Here is a 16,894-nt window from a genome sequence, read left to right on the forward strand (position 1 = left end):
GATGAATAAATATTTCCATTGGTAATATTCAAAATTTACCAATAGGCAAAGTAAGATAAATGCTGCATGACTGCTTATTCCTGTCAAAATTCAGTGAATTATTAGATTTGTCTGAATTAGGCTTCTTACAAATCGGCTAGCGAAGGAACAGGTATGATTAGAGATTGACTTCGTATATTTTGACATTATGTTGACAAATTTTGTTCACACAGTTAAAAAGCTTAGACTTTTTACATCACAGTCTTCACTGTCATTTAATAATTATCTGAGTCTCCCCAAATCATTTCCCAGAACTTAAAGGGAAAAATTAATGGCTAAAAATTTTTTAAAATGCTTAAAAATAAGTATCGGTAGTATCTGTTGAAATTATGAAAAAATAAAAATATAAATTTGCTAAACTTATTCACACCCATGGCGGGCTGACACAAGGTCTGTAGGCACCTTTTTGCTTACTTACAGTTAAAATAGATTCAGTCAGTTATCTATGCCATCGTATTGTCTTCCACGGCTTTGGCCTTCTCTCAGAGGGGCCTGGCTTGAAGCGCTGACTTCCCCTCCCAACGAGTGTTACCTCACAGACTGGGATCTGCTATTAGTGTGCTCAGGAATTGACACGACTCTCGTTCGATAATGACAGAAAGGCTTTAATTACTATACTTATAAACATATAAAATGAGCCCCCAAACCAAAAGTCCAGTATATTTTAGCTGCAAAAGCAATTATCCTCACCAATGCAGGCAAGAGGCGGTGATGGGTTCTTAGAAGCTTCCCCTGAGAGCCTGGATCCGTGGTCTCAGAAGGCAGCTGGGCAAGATGGTAGTTCTTCAGTTTCTTGTCAAGAGTGATTCCTCTTCTCTTGAAGCTTGCCTGCTTGCTTATTTCCATTGCTTCTCTTTTATATTCTTCAATCCAATGTTTTTCAAAGCATTTTGCTAATTTACATGAGTAATCACAGGAATTCCAGAAAACAATACAAGAGGGAGAGACCCATGTGCTTTAATTAGTGAAAAGGTGCTAGCCACCTAGATTTGTTCTTTAGCTTCAGTGTTCCACCCTTCAAACAAAGGAGTATTGGGGTTGTTGTGATTAAATTGAGCAACACCTGGGATGGTATCCAGCCATTAGCTTTGATCACAAGGTATTTTGAGAGGTCTGGAGCCATGGAGGTCTAGCACGCCCTGCATTTAACACATTTCTGTTTACTGCATAGATGAGTTACTCCCAGAGGATAAATTCATTAGGGAAAATGGTCCAGACAGAGAAGCAATTAATAAACAGTTACCTTAATGAAATAACAGACATACTTTTCGAATAGAAAGACAGCATGGGTGTGTTGCAATGAGAAACAATCACCCCTTTTCAAAAGGGACTCCAGCCACCATTTCACATATTCTGCAATATGCACTTATTAATTTGGTAGTTTAATTTTATAAGTAGGCCCATCTTAGCTGAAATTTCACGGTCTACAACGAGAACGTCCCAGCAAGGACCAGATCTCAGCTAAGCTGCACAGGCCAAAACGGGCCAACAGTGCACTAGCAGCCTGCTGCTGGCTGGGCTGCGAACAGAGGCTTCTCACAATGGGGGAGCAGAGGAAGAGGAGATGAGGCTCCATGAACTTTTGCTTTCGCTTCCCTGTAAAATTTACTGTCTGTTGTCCCCCTTCTCCCAGCTGTCTCCCTGGCTTTGTGTATCACATGAACTTGGGGGAGCACCAGCTCTCCAACTTCTCCCTGACTTGGATCTCATCCCCCATGCATCTCATCATCACCCACCCCAACAACAACAAGGACCTGTCCATTGCTGACAACACACTGGTGCAGCTAAAGAAACCTGTCACCTTCATGGATGAAATCTGCCCCATCTCCCTGCCCGGACCCTCCACCCAGTTCCCAGGAGGGAGTCCCTGGTTGGGGCATGTGAAGGTGAGGGGGCCTGGGAGGGTGGTGTGGCTAATGGGTGATTGGGTGGGGGGGCTGGTATTCAGTTCCTATCCCAGGGAATGGATAATGCCTCCAGAATTTGTGAGCCCTTCCCCTGAGTTTGAAACACACAGGGCTGTGTAGCTACAAGAGAGAAACCACACGTGTGTGTGCACACAAAGAATCTCCCCCTGAATGTAATATTTATGTTCATTGTGAGCCGCAGCCCCTAGATGATCGGTACTTTACACTGGGAGAGATTTTTCCCCATCCAGCCCCATCCTTTCCATCTCCCATGGCCTCTCGGTGCACTCCAACCCCGGCTCTCTCATTCTGGGTACACTTTAGCCATCCCAGAAGCTTCAGGAGCTGCAGGTTCCTCTCGCCGATGTGTTGAGCTGCAGAGAACAATTTGGGAAATGCAGCCATTCTAGCAAAGCTGATGTGCTGTGCAGTGGGCCTATAGGAATCCATCACAATAGCTGCGTGGTGCGCTCCCTGGCTTGGGTGGTCACCACTGGTGCTGCTTGAAATTATCTGGCACATTTTCTAAATTAGTCCCTTCTCCCAAATTCCCTCAAAAGGCCCATTTTGGTGATATTTTAATTTGATCTTTCCCCCTCTCGATGAAGAAAGCAGCGCTCCCAGGAGCAGGGCATTCTGGGAGACCTGAAAAGGCACTGTAGAATGGCGGAGGGAACGTCTCCCAGCTCCAGCCCTGCTGATCTGGGAGAGGTCAGGCTTCACATGAGCTTAACTCTGGAGAAAACAAATCAGTCGAGGGTGGAAGCTCAGCCTGAGCACTGTAGTAGGACATGGCATGAGAGGGGAGTGGGGTCTAGTGGTTAGAGTTGGAGGGTGACTGGGAACCAGGGCTCCTGGGTTCTATCCCCGGATGCGGTAAAGGGGAAGGGAGGCAACGGGACCGACCTCGCTGACCCAAATGTCCCTCTGTCTCCCTTAAGGTGACTCCGGGGGTCCCTGGTCTGTCCAAGGAAAGGCAGCTTGGTCTTGGCTGGGATCATCAGCTGGGGAATTAACTGCACAACATACCCACTGCCCCGCCCTGCAGCGTACGTCTGGGTCTCGGCTTGTGTCAATTGGATCCAGCAGGCCATGGGTGGCATCAGACCCTCGGCCTTCTCTCCTGCTGCTCTCAGAGCAATTGCTAGCCCAGTGGGGGCCCACTCATCTGCTCCTGCCTACCGTCAGCTCTGGCCGTCCCACTCCTTGCTGGGGTCCTCCTGGCAGCCCTGTGACCTGCCCCCTTGGGGCTTCCACCCAGGCCAGACCCCCAGCACAGACGCCCCTCCCCCAGTTAGCATGGCAGCAGAACCCCCCTTCCGGACAGGGGCTGCTCTTCCTGGCATGAGCTGCTGTGAGATTGGAGCCACAGCCCTCCACCAGCTGGGGTGTCTATAGACCCCCTTGGCATTGGGTGTGGGCCCCGCATTGCTGGGGTCTGTAGGATGCGGCTGGGAGAGGGGGTGGATGGAAGCACAGGGGCGCTATGGGGGTGGGGAGGGAAGGGGGTGGGGTTATATCCAGCCCTTCCTGCAGTTCTGCAGTGCCCCCGGGGATGATTGGGAAGCTGATGGGGAAGGGCCCCACAGCCACTTTGATCCCTGTGTTACCAGATTTGCCCGTCACCTTGCAGTGTGCTCATTTATTAGAGTTACGTTTCTGGGGTCTCTGTAATTCTATCAATGTGCTGCTTGTGTCTCCTGTGTTTCTATACGGAGCTCTATTTCTCCCTTCTGCAAGTTCCTCCCTCAATCAGGCTTCCCTGCAGGGCTTAGTTTCCACAGAGCTGGGTTCCTCCAGCCCAGAATCAGTTGATCACACACACGCACGCACGCACACAGAGCAGGTCTGAGCAGGCAGGGTCAATCAGCACTTCCAAGCTGACACCCTCATATACCACGGACTAAGCATTCCCCCCCTCTCCCCAATCTCATGTCACACTTGTCCTAGTAGTATCTCCCTTTGATGAGCAAGCCCCACAGGATTTTTGGGCATTACAGGGATCTTTGGCTTAGGTAAGAGGAATGTTGCTGCTTTCTGGACTTCAGAAAAGGAGACTTTGACTCCGTCAGGGAGCTGATGGGCAGGATCCCCTGGGAGGCTAATATGAGGAGGAAAGGAATCCAAGAGAGCTGGCTATGTTTTAAAGAAATCTTATTGAGGGCGCAGGAACAAACCATCCCGATGTGCAGAAAGAATAGCAAATATAGTAGGCACCCAGCTTGGCTTAACAAAGAAGTCTTTGGTGAACTTAAACACAAAAAAGAAGCTTACAAGAAGTGGAAGCTTGGTCAGATGACTAGGGAGGATTATAAAAATACTGCTCGAACATGCAGGAATGAAATCAGGAAGGCCAAAGCACAATTGGAGTTGCAGCTAGCAAGGGATGTGAAGGGGAACAAGAAGGGTTTCTACAAGTATGTTACCAACAAGAGGAAGATTAGGGAAGGTGTTGGCCCCTTACAGAATGGGAGAGGTAACCTAGTGACAGAGAATGTGGAGAAAACTGAAGGACTCAATGCCTTTTTTGTCTCTGTCTTCACAAACAAGGTCAGTTCCCAGACTACTGCACTGGGCGGCACAGAATGGGGAGAAGATGAACATCCCTCAGTGCTGAAGGAACAGGTTCAGGACTATTTAGAAAGATTGGACATACACAAGTCCGTGGGGCCAGATGCAATGCATCCGAGTGTGCTGAGGGAATTGGCTGATGTGATTTCAGAGCCATTGGCTATTATCTTTGAAAGCTCGTGGCAATTGGGGAAGGTCCCTGATGATTGGAAAAAGGCAAATATAGTGGCCATCTTCAAGAAAGGGAAGAAAGAGGATCCAGGGAGCTACAGACGGGTCAGCCTCATCTCAATCCCTGGAAAAATCATGGAGCAGGTCCTTAAGGAATCCATTTTAAGGCACTTGGATGAGAGGAAGGTGATCAGGAACACTCAACATGGATTCACCAAGGGCAATTCAGTTCCAGAAGTCAATCCTAGGGCCAGATTTCTTCAACATCTTCATTAGTGATCTGGAGGATCAGGTAGATTGCACCCGCAGCAAGTTTGCAGATGACACTGGGTAGCGGGAGTGGTAGATACCCTGGAAGGTATGGATAGAATACAAAGTGACCTAGACAAATTGGAGGATTGGGTCAAAAGAAATCTGATGAGGTTCAACAAGGACAAGTGCAGAGTCCTTTACTTAGGATGGAAGAATCCCATCCACAGCTACAGACTGATAGGCAGACCGACGAGATAGGCAGCAGTTCTGCAGTAAAGGACCTGGGGGTTACAGTGGATAAGAAGCTGGATATGAGTCAGCAATGTGCCCTGGTTGCCAAAAAGGCTAATAGCACATTGGGCTGCATTAGTAGGAGCATTGCCAGCAGATGGAAGGAAGTGATTATTCCCCTCTATTCAGCACTGGTGAGGCCACATTTGGAGTATTGTGTCCAGTTTTGGGGCCCCCACTACAAAAAGGATGTGGAGAAGTTGGAGAGAGTCCAGCGGAGGCAACAAAAATGGTTAGGGGTCTGGAGCACAAGACTTATGAGGAGAGGCTGAGGGAACTAGGTTTGTTTAGTCTGTAAAAGAGAAGAATGAGGGGGGATTTGATAGCAGCCTTTAACTATCTGAAAGGGGGCTCCAGGGAGGATGGAGCTAGGCTGTTCTCAATTCTATGATTCTATGACACATGTAAGAATATCAAAAAGCAATCACATTCACAGGAGGCGTTTATATTGACAGCGGCAAATTCACCACTGCCAGATCGATCTTTCTGGATGGATTGAGGTGTCAGTGAGACCCACTCAATTGATCAGGAAGTTGACTGAGTAAATCCACCCCCTCAAGAAACGTAGTGCTGCGTCGATGGGAACGCTGTTCCTGCCGACTCAGCGCAGTGTAAACAGCGCGCAGAAGGGAAGCATAGCAGTCGACGGGAGTTACACAAACTACTCTGCGTAGTTTGTGTAACTCCCGTCGACTGCTGCCGAATCGCGTGGTAAGTGTAAACCAGCCCACACACACATTCATACCCAAGAAGTTCTGCAAGCTGGTGTTATATAATGACCAGTCCTTTTATTTGTTGCTCGAGTCAGCCCAGGCCAACTAGGCTGGGCACAAGGAGGGAGCCAGGCCTCTGTCAGACGTGAATCTGATGCTCCAAGATGATGATTGCAGAACGAAACCCCAAAGTTCCTATGTTCTCATATTCTTTTAAATGCTGTTGTAACTGCTCAAGCTCCAGTTTCTGCTTTCCCTTGACCATTTCAACCGTTTCCAGACATGCATAAAATAATGCCCATGCTGCAGCCACATCCTTTGCGCTACCACGTGGCTTAATGGTTGTGCAATATTGTTCAAAGCTTAGACCTGCCTCAGTCAGGGGATTCTCACCCTTGAAGCAGCCCTTTTCCCAGGGACATGTTCCTTTTTTCATTACCCACCTTCATAATCTGCTGGTTTTCTCCTGTCTCAAGAAGGCAGCCAAGGGTTTTTTGTTAGTCATCTCAACTTCCCTTATCATACTAATGATTACTAAAAAAAAAAAGCCCCTTTTCACCCAGTTACTTAAATCTTTAACACCGACACAGTATTCCTCTAAAGTCTTAATTTTAAGGCACAGTTCTTAGCTCTTTGTGGCACAGAACAACAGTTATTCTAAGCACAATTCTTAACTTAAAACTTGCAGGAGGTTACCAAATATTCTGTGAGAGAGGGACCTCACTAAAGAAGCTTGGTCTGACAGGAAAAGGAAGAGAAAGTTTTTTCAGGTCTGTGCCTTAGTTTCCCCACTCTGCAGCAACCACTCAACAATTATCACCCAATGAAGGTCACGTGCTGCCTGCAATTTTGTTACCAGATTTGCCCATCACCTTGGGGTGCACTCATTTATTAGAGTTACGTTTCTGGGGTCTCTGTAATTCTGTCAATGTGCTGCTTGTGTCACTTGTGTTTCTATCCAGAGCTCTATTTCTCCCTTCTGCAAGTCCCTCCTTTAATGGGGCTACCCTGCAGGGCTTAGCATGGACTCAGCACAGGATCAGAGCAAGTCTGAGCAGGCAGGGTCAATCAGCAGTGTTTCAGGGTCGGTTGAAGAAAGATTGAGCCAGGTGGAGTGATAAGGAGCATTTATTTGGTTACAGCCTCTAAACCACTTGTTCCCCTTCGCTATGCGTCCAACTAAGTGAGCCCCAAGTTCACTACTTTACAACTTTTTATCTAAAATAATATGTAAACACACACATGTCGAGAACGCCCCATAAAACCCCACTTTGGTGATATCAGTGGTTATAAAATGAATATTAATGGCTATAGGAGGCATATCATTTTACCCACCCCTGTTTGTTATTTACAGAATTAACTCACAGAGCACAGGCACATTGCCTTGAAAACGAACAGTCTCCAAAATATAGTAGGAAGGGAAAGAAGATAATGCCCTCTTCCCACCAAAGGTCTTGCACAGGAGGGGTGGGATAGTTACTTTGTTAGTCTTATTCCCTGCACAGATGGCCAGGAAGGGAGGGAAAGAAAAGAGGTAATAGACTTCAACTGGAATTCATACTATGACTCTAACTAGACTTTATAACCATTACTAGAAACAAGGTTTGCCTGTGCCAAGACCCTGTTCCCCTGGTACCGCTCCCTAACTCCAAAGCTAGGAAGCTGCTGTGTAAACAGCGTAGAATTATTCCTTGTGTAGGACATGGCCTTTTTAGCCCAAGCCAGGGGTCCTGTGGAGGACAATTCATGCCCAAAGCCTGGGCCCAATTCTCAGCCCCCCAGGAACTTGGCCCAGCGCTGACCTTCTTTGTCCCCGCGCCCACAAGCACTTCCAAGCTGACACTCTCATATGCCACAGAGTCAGCATTCCCCTTCCACAGGATTTTTGGGCGTTAGAGGGATCTTTGGCTTAGGTAACAGGGCATTGCTGCAGAGCAAATAAGGAAACTGAGACAAGAAATGAGTAACAGAAGTTCAGAGAGAGTCTGGCAACCAGCTTGACCATAAACGTTATTTTATGCCAGGTATATTAAACTTATAATGATACTAGTAGTAATGGCCATACAAGGAGAGACAAACAAACCAAACAATTACAATATTACCTGGTTTCAATTGGGGTATTGAGGAAATCTAGCCCAAGTTTGATCACAGAAGTCAGAAGAAGAGCTCTGTGTAAGCTCAAAAGCTTGTCTCTCTCACCAACAGAAGTTGGTCCAATAAAAAGATATTATCTTGCCCACCTTTTCTCTCAGTTACAATTGATACAGTCACTATCTAAGATATCATATTGCCTAGAACAGCCACGACCTCTTCTCAGAGCAGGCACCCCCCAGATCAGTCAGTGAACACTGAGATTCACATGGAGTCAGTTTCTAACCTTTGTGGACCCAGACTGAAGCTTGAAAAGTGAGCTGGAGTGTGACCTATAGGCTCAGAAAACCAGAAGTGCTTGAAAATGAATTTTCCCTTTTCCCTCATCCGATCTCCCCACAAATCAGTACGGTTCTGTCCATTGGTGCCTAGAACATTCCCAGAAATTAGAGAATGGCTTGGATGTGGTGTTCACACACTATCACCTTACAGACAGACAGAGAAAGGCCATTCGATTGCATGTGAGGCCTACACAAGCTCAGCTAAAGACTGTGGGGGTGGGAGACATAGTAGACAGTCTTATGAGCTGGGTGAAACCATGTTAGGGGTTGAGCTAAAACCCCAGTGAGATTGTTGGGTTTGAACTCCCCCTTTAATCAATTCAGACAAGTGTAGTCACAAGCCCCTTTCATCGGGCCACAGGATCAGTGCTACACCCACCCCTTGCAGGAAACCCTTCAGTGTCCCTGACCCCCAAGCGTCTCCATCTGCTTTCAGGATCAGCCATGTGGCTGCAACAGTCCATTGTCCAGTGGACCCCAGCTGAGTTCAGATGCTCCACCAGTCGGCCTTCCCCGTGTCTCAGCATCAGCTGATCAGTCCTTGAGGCTCCCGTTGTCTTGGCCAACCCTCCATGGACACAGGTTGGTTTCAGCCAGTCCTTTAACGACCCAGTCACCCCACCCAAGGCAGTTATGTGACCCACACACCCCATGTCTCCTGCTGTGCCCCAAGAGTGACTTTTTAACCCTTTTGTACCCCTGGGTAGCAATGCACTGTAGTGAGGGAAACCGAGGCACACATTGGCATGCTAAAAAGATGATAGGAAATTCCTACTCTATCACAGCCCCACCTCAGACAAAGGTGGGTGTGAATCTGTGATGAGGTGGAGATATTCTTGAGGTTTTGTCTGAGTGCTGTGTGTGTGCCTCAGTGTCCCACCATGTGTTACTCATATATTTCAGTGATGGGAACCAGGTGTATGATCATCGCAGTGGCCACTATGGGGTGGGTGGAGTTGAGGGGCTGCAGGGCCTGAGAGTGGGGCTCTGAGACTCTCCAGGTGGTCGCAGCTGTCACTCCTAATTAAGCTGCTAGCAAAATCTTCCTATGCTGTGATCCTGAGATCTAATAAAACCTTGGGATGAGGTTTCAGCTGAGGTAGGACAAGCCTCTCTTCTACTGCAAGAAAAGCGTCCCAGTGGGTGCCCTGATAGTGGCTGGATCAGAAGGTGCCGTCATGGCATCATTTTGGTCACTGTTAGGGTCGCCACAGAGGATCTAATTATTCCTTGTTCCAGTGACCGCCCATGTGCACTTGGCATTGTCAGCTCAGCTCAGACCGCTTTCAGCTTTGCTTTCCCAGAAATCGTTTGCTTGGTCATTCCTAGCACAGGTGGGGCCATCAACAGACCGATAAATGCCTATCAATGGCAGCCTGTTTCCCTCTTTCCCCGGCAGTCCTGGGTGTCACTGGGCTGGGGCACTGCACTGAGTCTCCTCTCCCCCTGCCGACAGCATCAGGGGAGGCTGCTCCTTGGGCGGCCGCATCATGGGGCGTCTGTGTTCCCCATTGACCATCTTGCTGCTGGCTCTGCTCCTGCTGAGAGGTAACTGCTGTGCTCTCTGCTTCCTTCCTCCTTGGCATCAGACAGGGCAGGAGGGAGAGCAGTCGGAGAGCAGGCACTTCTGAGTTGACTGTGAGGGATGATCCTGCCCCAGGTCGGGGAGCATGAGATGGGCCCGGATGGGGCTTCTCCATCTCTGCTGGGGTAAGAGACAGTCAGGGATGGTCCTGCCCTGTGTGGGATGGGCCCGGATGGGGCTTCTCCATCTCTGCTGGGGGGGAAAAGAGGGAGGTGTCCCAAGGGACCTACCTTCTGAGTAGCAGCACCACAGCTCCCAGTCCGTCCGTCCTAGAATGGGAGCCAGGAGTCTGTGGGTTAACCCCTCCCCTCGAGCCTGACCCCTGCCACCCACTGCCTGTTCTCATTCCCCCCCTCTCCACCCGACTTTCTCTTCGCTAGCCAGGTGCACAGGAGAACCCAGCTCCCACCGGAAAGAAACAAGTCCTCAAGAAGACCCCTAATTCCCCTGTTCATCAGAAAAGCTGGCTGCCCTGTGATATAATACGTAGCTTAAATGCATCTGGAGATGGGATGGGAACAGGGGATTCCTGGGTTCTGTCCCTAGCTCTGGGAGAGGAGTGGGGTCTAGTGGTTAGAGCAGGGGACTGGGAGCCAGGACTCCTGGATTCTCTCCACAGGTGTTGGCCCAGCGACCTCCAAAACAGAGATGATCCTGGAAAAACCTGAGTAGGTGTCCAGCGTACCGGTGATGGCCCCACGGATAAGGCCTTTCTCACAGCACTGATTTCTCCTCCTGACCGGCAGGGACTGGCAAGGACCAGATCTTGGCTAAGACGCCTGGGATTAAACGGGCCAATAATGCACAAGCAGCTGGCTGGCCTGAAAATGGAGAATTTTCTGAATGGGGGGAGGGACTTTTCCTATAAATCAGAGGTGAAACAAGAAACCACTCAGCTCCAGTGCTGGGGAGCCATGGGACCGGAGATGAGTGGCTCATCATGAGTTCCTCAGCATGAAGGCACACAGCTGTGGGTCTGGTGGAAATCAGCCACCGCACCCATGGAGTGGCTTCAGCTGGGTTTATAACCCCTCGTGTCAATGCCAGGGGCCTCTGTTCCGCTCGCTGGAGGCTGAGCTGTGCTCTCCCAACCCAGAGCTCATGTGGGGCTGGCTCATGGGGGGAATAGATTGGAGGGGAGGATCCTGCCCCAGTGGACTGGCTCTGTCTCTTTCCCACGGCTCCCCGCCATTCAGCTGGTTAGCACAGGGTGGCGCTGGCTGGAGATCAGGGCCAGCCTGACTGTGGCTCCCCCCACACCCAGCCTCTCCTCCCCCAGCTCCACCTCTTCTCCCAAGGGCTCACTCCCACCAGCACCCACCAGTGAAAGGAGGAGTCGGCCCCCAAACACAGCTTTAATTGTGACACACACACACAATCACATAACCATAGCTATGGGGAATACTATAGCCATAGGGAAAACCCAGGTGGCTATAGGGAAGTCAAGCAGCATTACAAATTCTGTGCAGAGAGGGGCAGAAATGACTGTGCTGGTCCCCAGGTCCTGCTGTGCATGAAGGGACCCTGATCCCACCCCACTCTTCAGCCCCTCTGATTCACCCCCACAGGAGTCTCAGCCCCCCACACCTCTGCCAGCTGCTTCCCCCCAACCCCGCCTGCCCTCAGACTTGGCTGAATGGAAAAAGCATGTGTGACCCTAAGAGGGCTGGAAGCAGCTGGGACTCATTTTATGCCAATGTTCACTCTGAAACCTACTGACAAATGGTAGTCACTCATGTTTTGGGGTGGAGCACGGAGACTATGGGAGGAGCTATGGGACAGTGGTGGAACTTGTATTCAATCCCTTTTTCCCACCTTCTAACCTCCCACCCTCAATCGGATGCTAATACTGTGCCTGCCCCTTGGCCCTGACTGTCTGATGTCTCCCCAATATTTTTGTTCCCTCCACAGGTAATGATGAGAGTCAAGACCAGCCAGGTAAAGAGCCAGGACTCCTGGGTTCTATCCTTGCTCTGGGAGGGGAGTGGGGTCTAGTGGGTCAAGGCAGAGGGGGCTGGGAACCAGGGCTTCTGGGTTCTATCCTGGTTCTGGGCAGGAAATGTGTACTTTGTCCCATGTTAACATAGCTCCCTTGGTTTGTGCAGTATTCAGCCGTATCATAGGGGGGCAGGATGCCCAGGAGAATGAATGGCCCTGGCAGGTCAGTATTCAGGAAAACGGAGACCACGTCTGTGGAGGATCCCTGATTTCAGCCCAGTGGGTGGTGTCAGCCGCTCACTGCTTCGATCCGTGAGTAACTCAGGAAGGAGGGCGATGACTGTTCTACGGCCTCCTATCATGCAGCTGTTCCCCAGCTCTCTCACCCCAGAGGTGGCTGCATCTCAGCATCAAACTATCTCTCCTCTTTCCTCTTCTGTTCTCCAGTTCTGTGCCCCATTCCCAGTATTGTCTGGTGCTGGGTGCAAACCAGCTCCTCAACCCCTCCCTGAATCAGGTAGAGTCAGAGGTGAAGCAGATCATCCCCCACCCCGATTACCAAACGAGAACCCATGTTGCTGACATCGCCTTAGTGAAGCTGAAGGAACCGGCGCCATTCACCAAGTCCATCCGTCCAATCTCACTGCCGGGTGCTTCCCTCCAGTTCCCGGCGGGGAAGGGGTGTTGGGTCACTGGCTGGGGAAATGTTGAAGTGAACAGTAAGTGTCGGAGGACTCAGAGAGGGTGGTTGGAGGCCATAAGTATTAGGAGGCTAGGAAGTCTGGGATTTGGGCATTCCCTGGGAGCAGCCATGATCGTGGACACTGTGACTATCTAGGCTGACCATCTGGATAGCACAGGCCAGAGAATGTCCCTGAATTAATTGCCATTCGAACTACAGCATATCTCTTAGAAGATCACCCACTCTTGATAGACAATCCACCATGACCCTTGGTAAATTGTTCTCACAGTTCATTACTCTCACTGTTAACAATGGACACCTTATTTCCAGTCTGAATATCTCTAGTTTCAACTGGCAGCCAGTGGATAGTGTAAGACCTTTGTCTGCTAGATCGAAGAACTATTTCTTCCCCATGTTGCTATTTATTGATTGGGATTAAGTCACCCTTTACTTCCTCTTTGTTAATTTACATAGATTGAGCTCCTATGTTAGGGGCTTGGGATCCCTCCTGTGTGTGTGTGTGTGTTTTGTTGTGTGTGTGTGTGTGTGTGGTGCTTGCCCTGATGGAGTGGATCAGGGCCCTGTGGGTGTGTATGTGTGTGGTGTTGCCCTCTGCTGGATGGGTGTGTGTGTGTGTGTGTGTGTGTGTGTGTGCATGTGCACACACACATGTAGATTCCCTGTGGTGCTGAGAACACACTCACCCGAGCTTCCCAAAGGAGAGCCCAGCACGTCAGCCAGCACGTCCCCGTCATGCACACAGGAACATGCCCGCACTTGGCCATAGTAGGAAATAGTCACACACAAAACACACAACGCCTGGAGATGTATGTCCCTACACACGCAGCAATGTGCCTTGAGAATCAGACTCGTCTCCAGAATGGCGCAGATGCGTGGGGAGATGCCACATCTGGATCCCGGCAGGGTGGGCGCAGGGAGTGCCAGTTGCTGGTGGAATAACCTTGACACAGCCCTGGCTCTCGCCCTCCAGAGCCTCTCAAACCTCCCATCCTCAGTAGAGCAGCCTGCAACGATCGTTACAACACACTGAAGCCAGATCCATTTCTGAGTCCAGAGGCAGTCAAAAGCGACATGATCAGTGCCAGGTACATGGACAGTGCCAAGGGATTCTGCCACGTGAGAATCTTTCCTTCCAGCTGCACTGCCAAGACCCCGACCGAGATCAGGGCCACCTTGTGCCGGATGCTGCCCAGACCCCGACCGAGATCAGGGCCCCTTGTGCCAGGCGCTGCCCAGACCCTCTGACTTAGGTCAGACAGGTTAGTTCTGTGACCCACTCATCCAGCTTCTGCTCTCACTGTGACAATAATGGGAATTGGGACACCTGACCCCCATTTATCTCTCTCAAGGGAGACTCAGGGGGGCCCCTGGCCTGCCAGCAGGACAACACCTGGTATCTGGCTGGAGTCGTGAGCTGGTTTATGATCACAAATGAGAGTGGAATCATCTGTTCTGATCCCAGGTTCCCTGGGGTTTTCACCCGGGTGACGGCCTATGACAGCTCGATCCAGGGGCATGTGAACAGTGCGAGCCCATCTGCCATCACTTCCCCAGGGGCACTGATCCTCACCGCACTCCTCCTCACAGCCCTGTGATCAACACACGGCCCCACCCCTGGCATTTCCAGGCCGACTCCCATTGCGGTGTCTATAGACCCCCCCTTGGCACGGGTTGGGGCCTCTTGTTGCTGGGGTCTGTGGGACACAGCTGGGTGAGTGGCTGGATGTAAGCACAGGGGTGCTATGGGGGTGAGGAGTGCAGAGGGCGGGGTTATATCCAGCCCTATGTGCAGCTCTGTAGGGCCCCCCCCCCGGGGATGACTGGGAAGCTGACGGAGCAGGGCCCCGAAGCTGCTTTGATCTCGCCACGTGTGCTCCAAAACTTGTCAATAAATGGGCTTTGCAAATTCTGTCTCCTTCTGGTAACAGCTGCCACCTGCCCCGCAGCAGCCTCCCGCTGAGGCCAGTGCTGGGACCGCCAGTCTCACACTGGTTTCGCGGCTTGTTATTAGCTGTGGGGTGGCAGAGCCCAGGGGCCACCCATTGCGTCAGGCACTGCACAGACAAACTCAATTGAGATCATGGCCCCATCCCACCGGATGCTGTGCAGACCTACCTGACCAAAATCGGGGCCCGTATTGTGTCAGGTGCTGTACATACTCTGAGTGAGATCAGTCCCCCCATCGTGCCCGGCACTGCACAGACCTCACCCTGACCAAAATGTGCGTCCCCATCACATCAGGCAAGGCACTAACTCCCCTGACCAAGCATGACACAGCAGGAATTTAATGTAATATTTTAATGAGCCTTACGTATGCCTCAGTTTCCCCGATATGCTGCATTGTCACTCAGTGTGTGGGAAAGGGACTGTTTATTCTCAGGGCAGGCTAGAGAAATATGCCTGGATGGCACTAGGAAATTAGGTCAGTAGTACTATATCGCTCAGGGATGTGAAAAATGCACTCCCACAAGCAACTTAGTTATACTGAGCTAACCCCGGGTGTAGACAGCGCTACGTCAATGGGTGCATTCTCCCATCGACCTAGGTACCACCTCTTGGGGTGGTGGATTAACTACATGTGATGGGAAAAGAAAGGACTGGGGTGGTGGGAGTGTGGGATAAGGGTTGGGTGCTGGACGGAGTCCGGGCTCTCACCAGGTCAGATGGAGAGACAGACAGAGGTTGAACCTGGGGTTCACTTCAGCTTGGCTGGCTTTGGGCTGACCGGGATGGGCCGTGCTTTAAACTTCAGTTCTCTGTGCTCCCCAAAGGATCCCTGTGCTGTGTGCTAGGTGACTAAGAAACCTGGCTGTTTTGACAGCGCTGTGTGAGTGTCACTGCAAATGCAGGGCGAGATGTATTCATCTCTGCAGCGTGGACACTTCTCTCCCAGGAGTCTAGCTCAGTTGGACACGCTAAGCCGAGCTCATGGTGTGAAGCAGGGGTGCTGGAGCCCCAGAGGTCCAGTCTAAGAAAGTGGTGAAGACCTCACGAGGGGGTCCGACACACTGAATGGTACCTCCTACAGACAATTCCAAAGCTGGGGCCATAGCACCGATCCTGTGTCTCTGTGAGAGGAGGTGGGATGCTGAATGCACCAGGAATATTTTGCAACCAGTGACGTGCAGCCATAAAACTAGGGTAGTCAAAGGAAATAGCAAGAGAATGGCTTATAAGCACCTACCTAAGAAGGCCTTCGCCGAACAGTGCAGAGAGGAAGTGGTGGGAGCTGGGAATCTCCACAAGGCGCAGCTGATTGCAGGGCTGGAAAATATTTATTGGACAAAGAAGCAGATTCCAGACCCAGGTGGGAGCCACGAGGGTCCAAGGGCAACAGAAGCAGCAGCAGGGCATCCTCCCGACCTGGTCCCCCGTTGATAGTTTTGGAGTGATGGGAGCTGACAGCAAAGGAGCTAGCTGGCCGGAAAAGGGAGGGGACTGATGTGTGAAGCAGCTAAAACAGGAAGTGGAGATGGAAAAGGGGAGGGGCAGGAGAACCCACAGAGCAGTTCTAGAGGAAAGGCCCTGAACCTAGATACTAAATTGTTGCCCAGGTTTAAGGCAGTGGGGTGTAGATGCTGTGGCCCTGGCTGGTCAGATGCTAGCTATTGCCCAGGCAGTAGCCATTAGCTAAGAACTGACAAACTCATAGCTGGGGATCAGATCAGGTCACCTGTATGTTAGCTTTGCTCAAAATAGGTATGAGTCTTATACGAATGTGTTCAGTGTTTAGACTCTGTGAAATGTTGGTCTGTTACTGCCTGCCTTCATCTCACTTGTCATATCTGTATCCCATGTTATAAGGCAATATTTAAGTGTTTGCTCTGTGACTATAAAAGTGTTTGCTCTGAAACTGGAACACCCCCCTCGCCTTCCTCTCCCAGTTAGGAGAGAAATATCACACAGTGTGAAATACTCATTCACCACTGGTGTTATGGTTCATCCACCAAAAGAAGGCCAATCGACCCCAATGCACAAATCCAGGCCAAGAGGTTGGATCCCCCTGTTATTCACAAGCCCAGTTCTCTCCCCCACAACCTCCTATCTCACTCCCCTCCCCCTGGGAGGTAGGGGCTGGGACCTACATCTCCACCCCACACTCACCCTGTAGCAGGGCCATAGCCAGCAGTGCTAGGGCCAGTGGGGCGCAGAGATGCCCCATGGTTCAGCCTTCCCCAGACCTGTCTTGGCCACATGCAGCTGCCTCCATTGCTCTGACCAAAGCCCAACGGGGGAATGCAAGTACTGGGGCAGGTTTTTATGGGCACCTGTATGCCCTTCCCTGGATCGAT

General features: G+C 50.6%; 1 protein-coding gene across 1 annotated transcript; it reads left to right on the plus strand.

The window, feature by feature from the left end:
• Positions 1–1,672: 1,672 nt before the first annotated feature.
• LOC137163326 (serine protease 27-like) lies at positions 1,673–14,197 on the plus strand (the record flags this gene model as incomplete). Its single annotated transcript, XM_067563501.1, has 8 exons — positions 1,673–1,909; positions 9,833–9,924; positions 11,873–11,899; positions 12,067–12,211; positions 12,347–12,618; positions 13,062–13,068; positions 13,553–13,718; positions 13,952–14,197. Coding segments are annotated over 8 exons (1,192 nt in total), but the record flags the coding sequence as incomplete, so codon positions are not given.
• Between the last annotated feature and the right edge of the window lie 2,697 nt (positions 14,198–16,894).

Source organism: Emydura macquarii, unplaced genomic scaffold (assembly GCF_026122565.2).
Source record: "Emydura macquarii macquarii isolate MOO-44397 ecotype Brisbane River unplaced genomic scaffold, CSIRO-AGI_Emac_v2 contig_2522, whole genome shotgun sequence".
Classification (NCBI taxonomy): domain Eukaryota; kingdom Metazoa; phylum Chordata; order Testudines; family Chelidae; genus Emydura; species Emydura macquarii.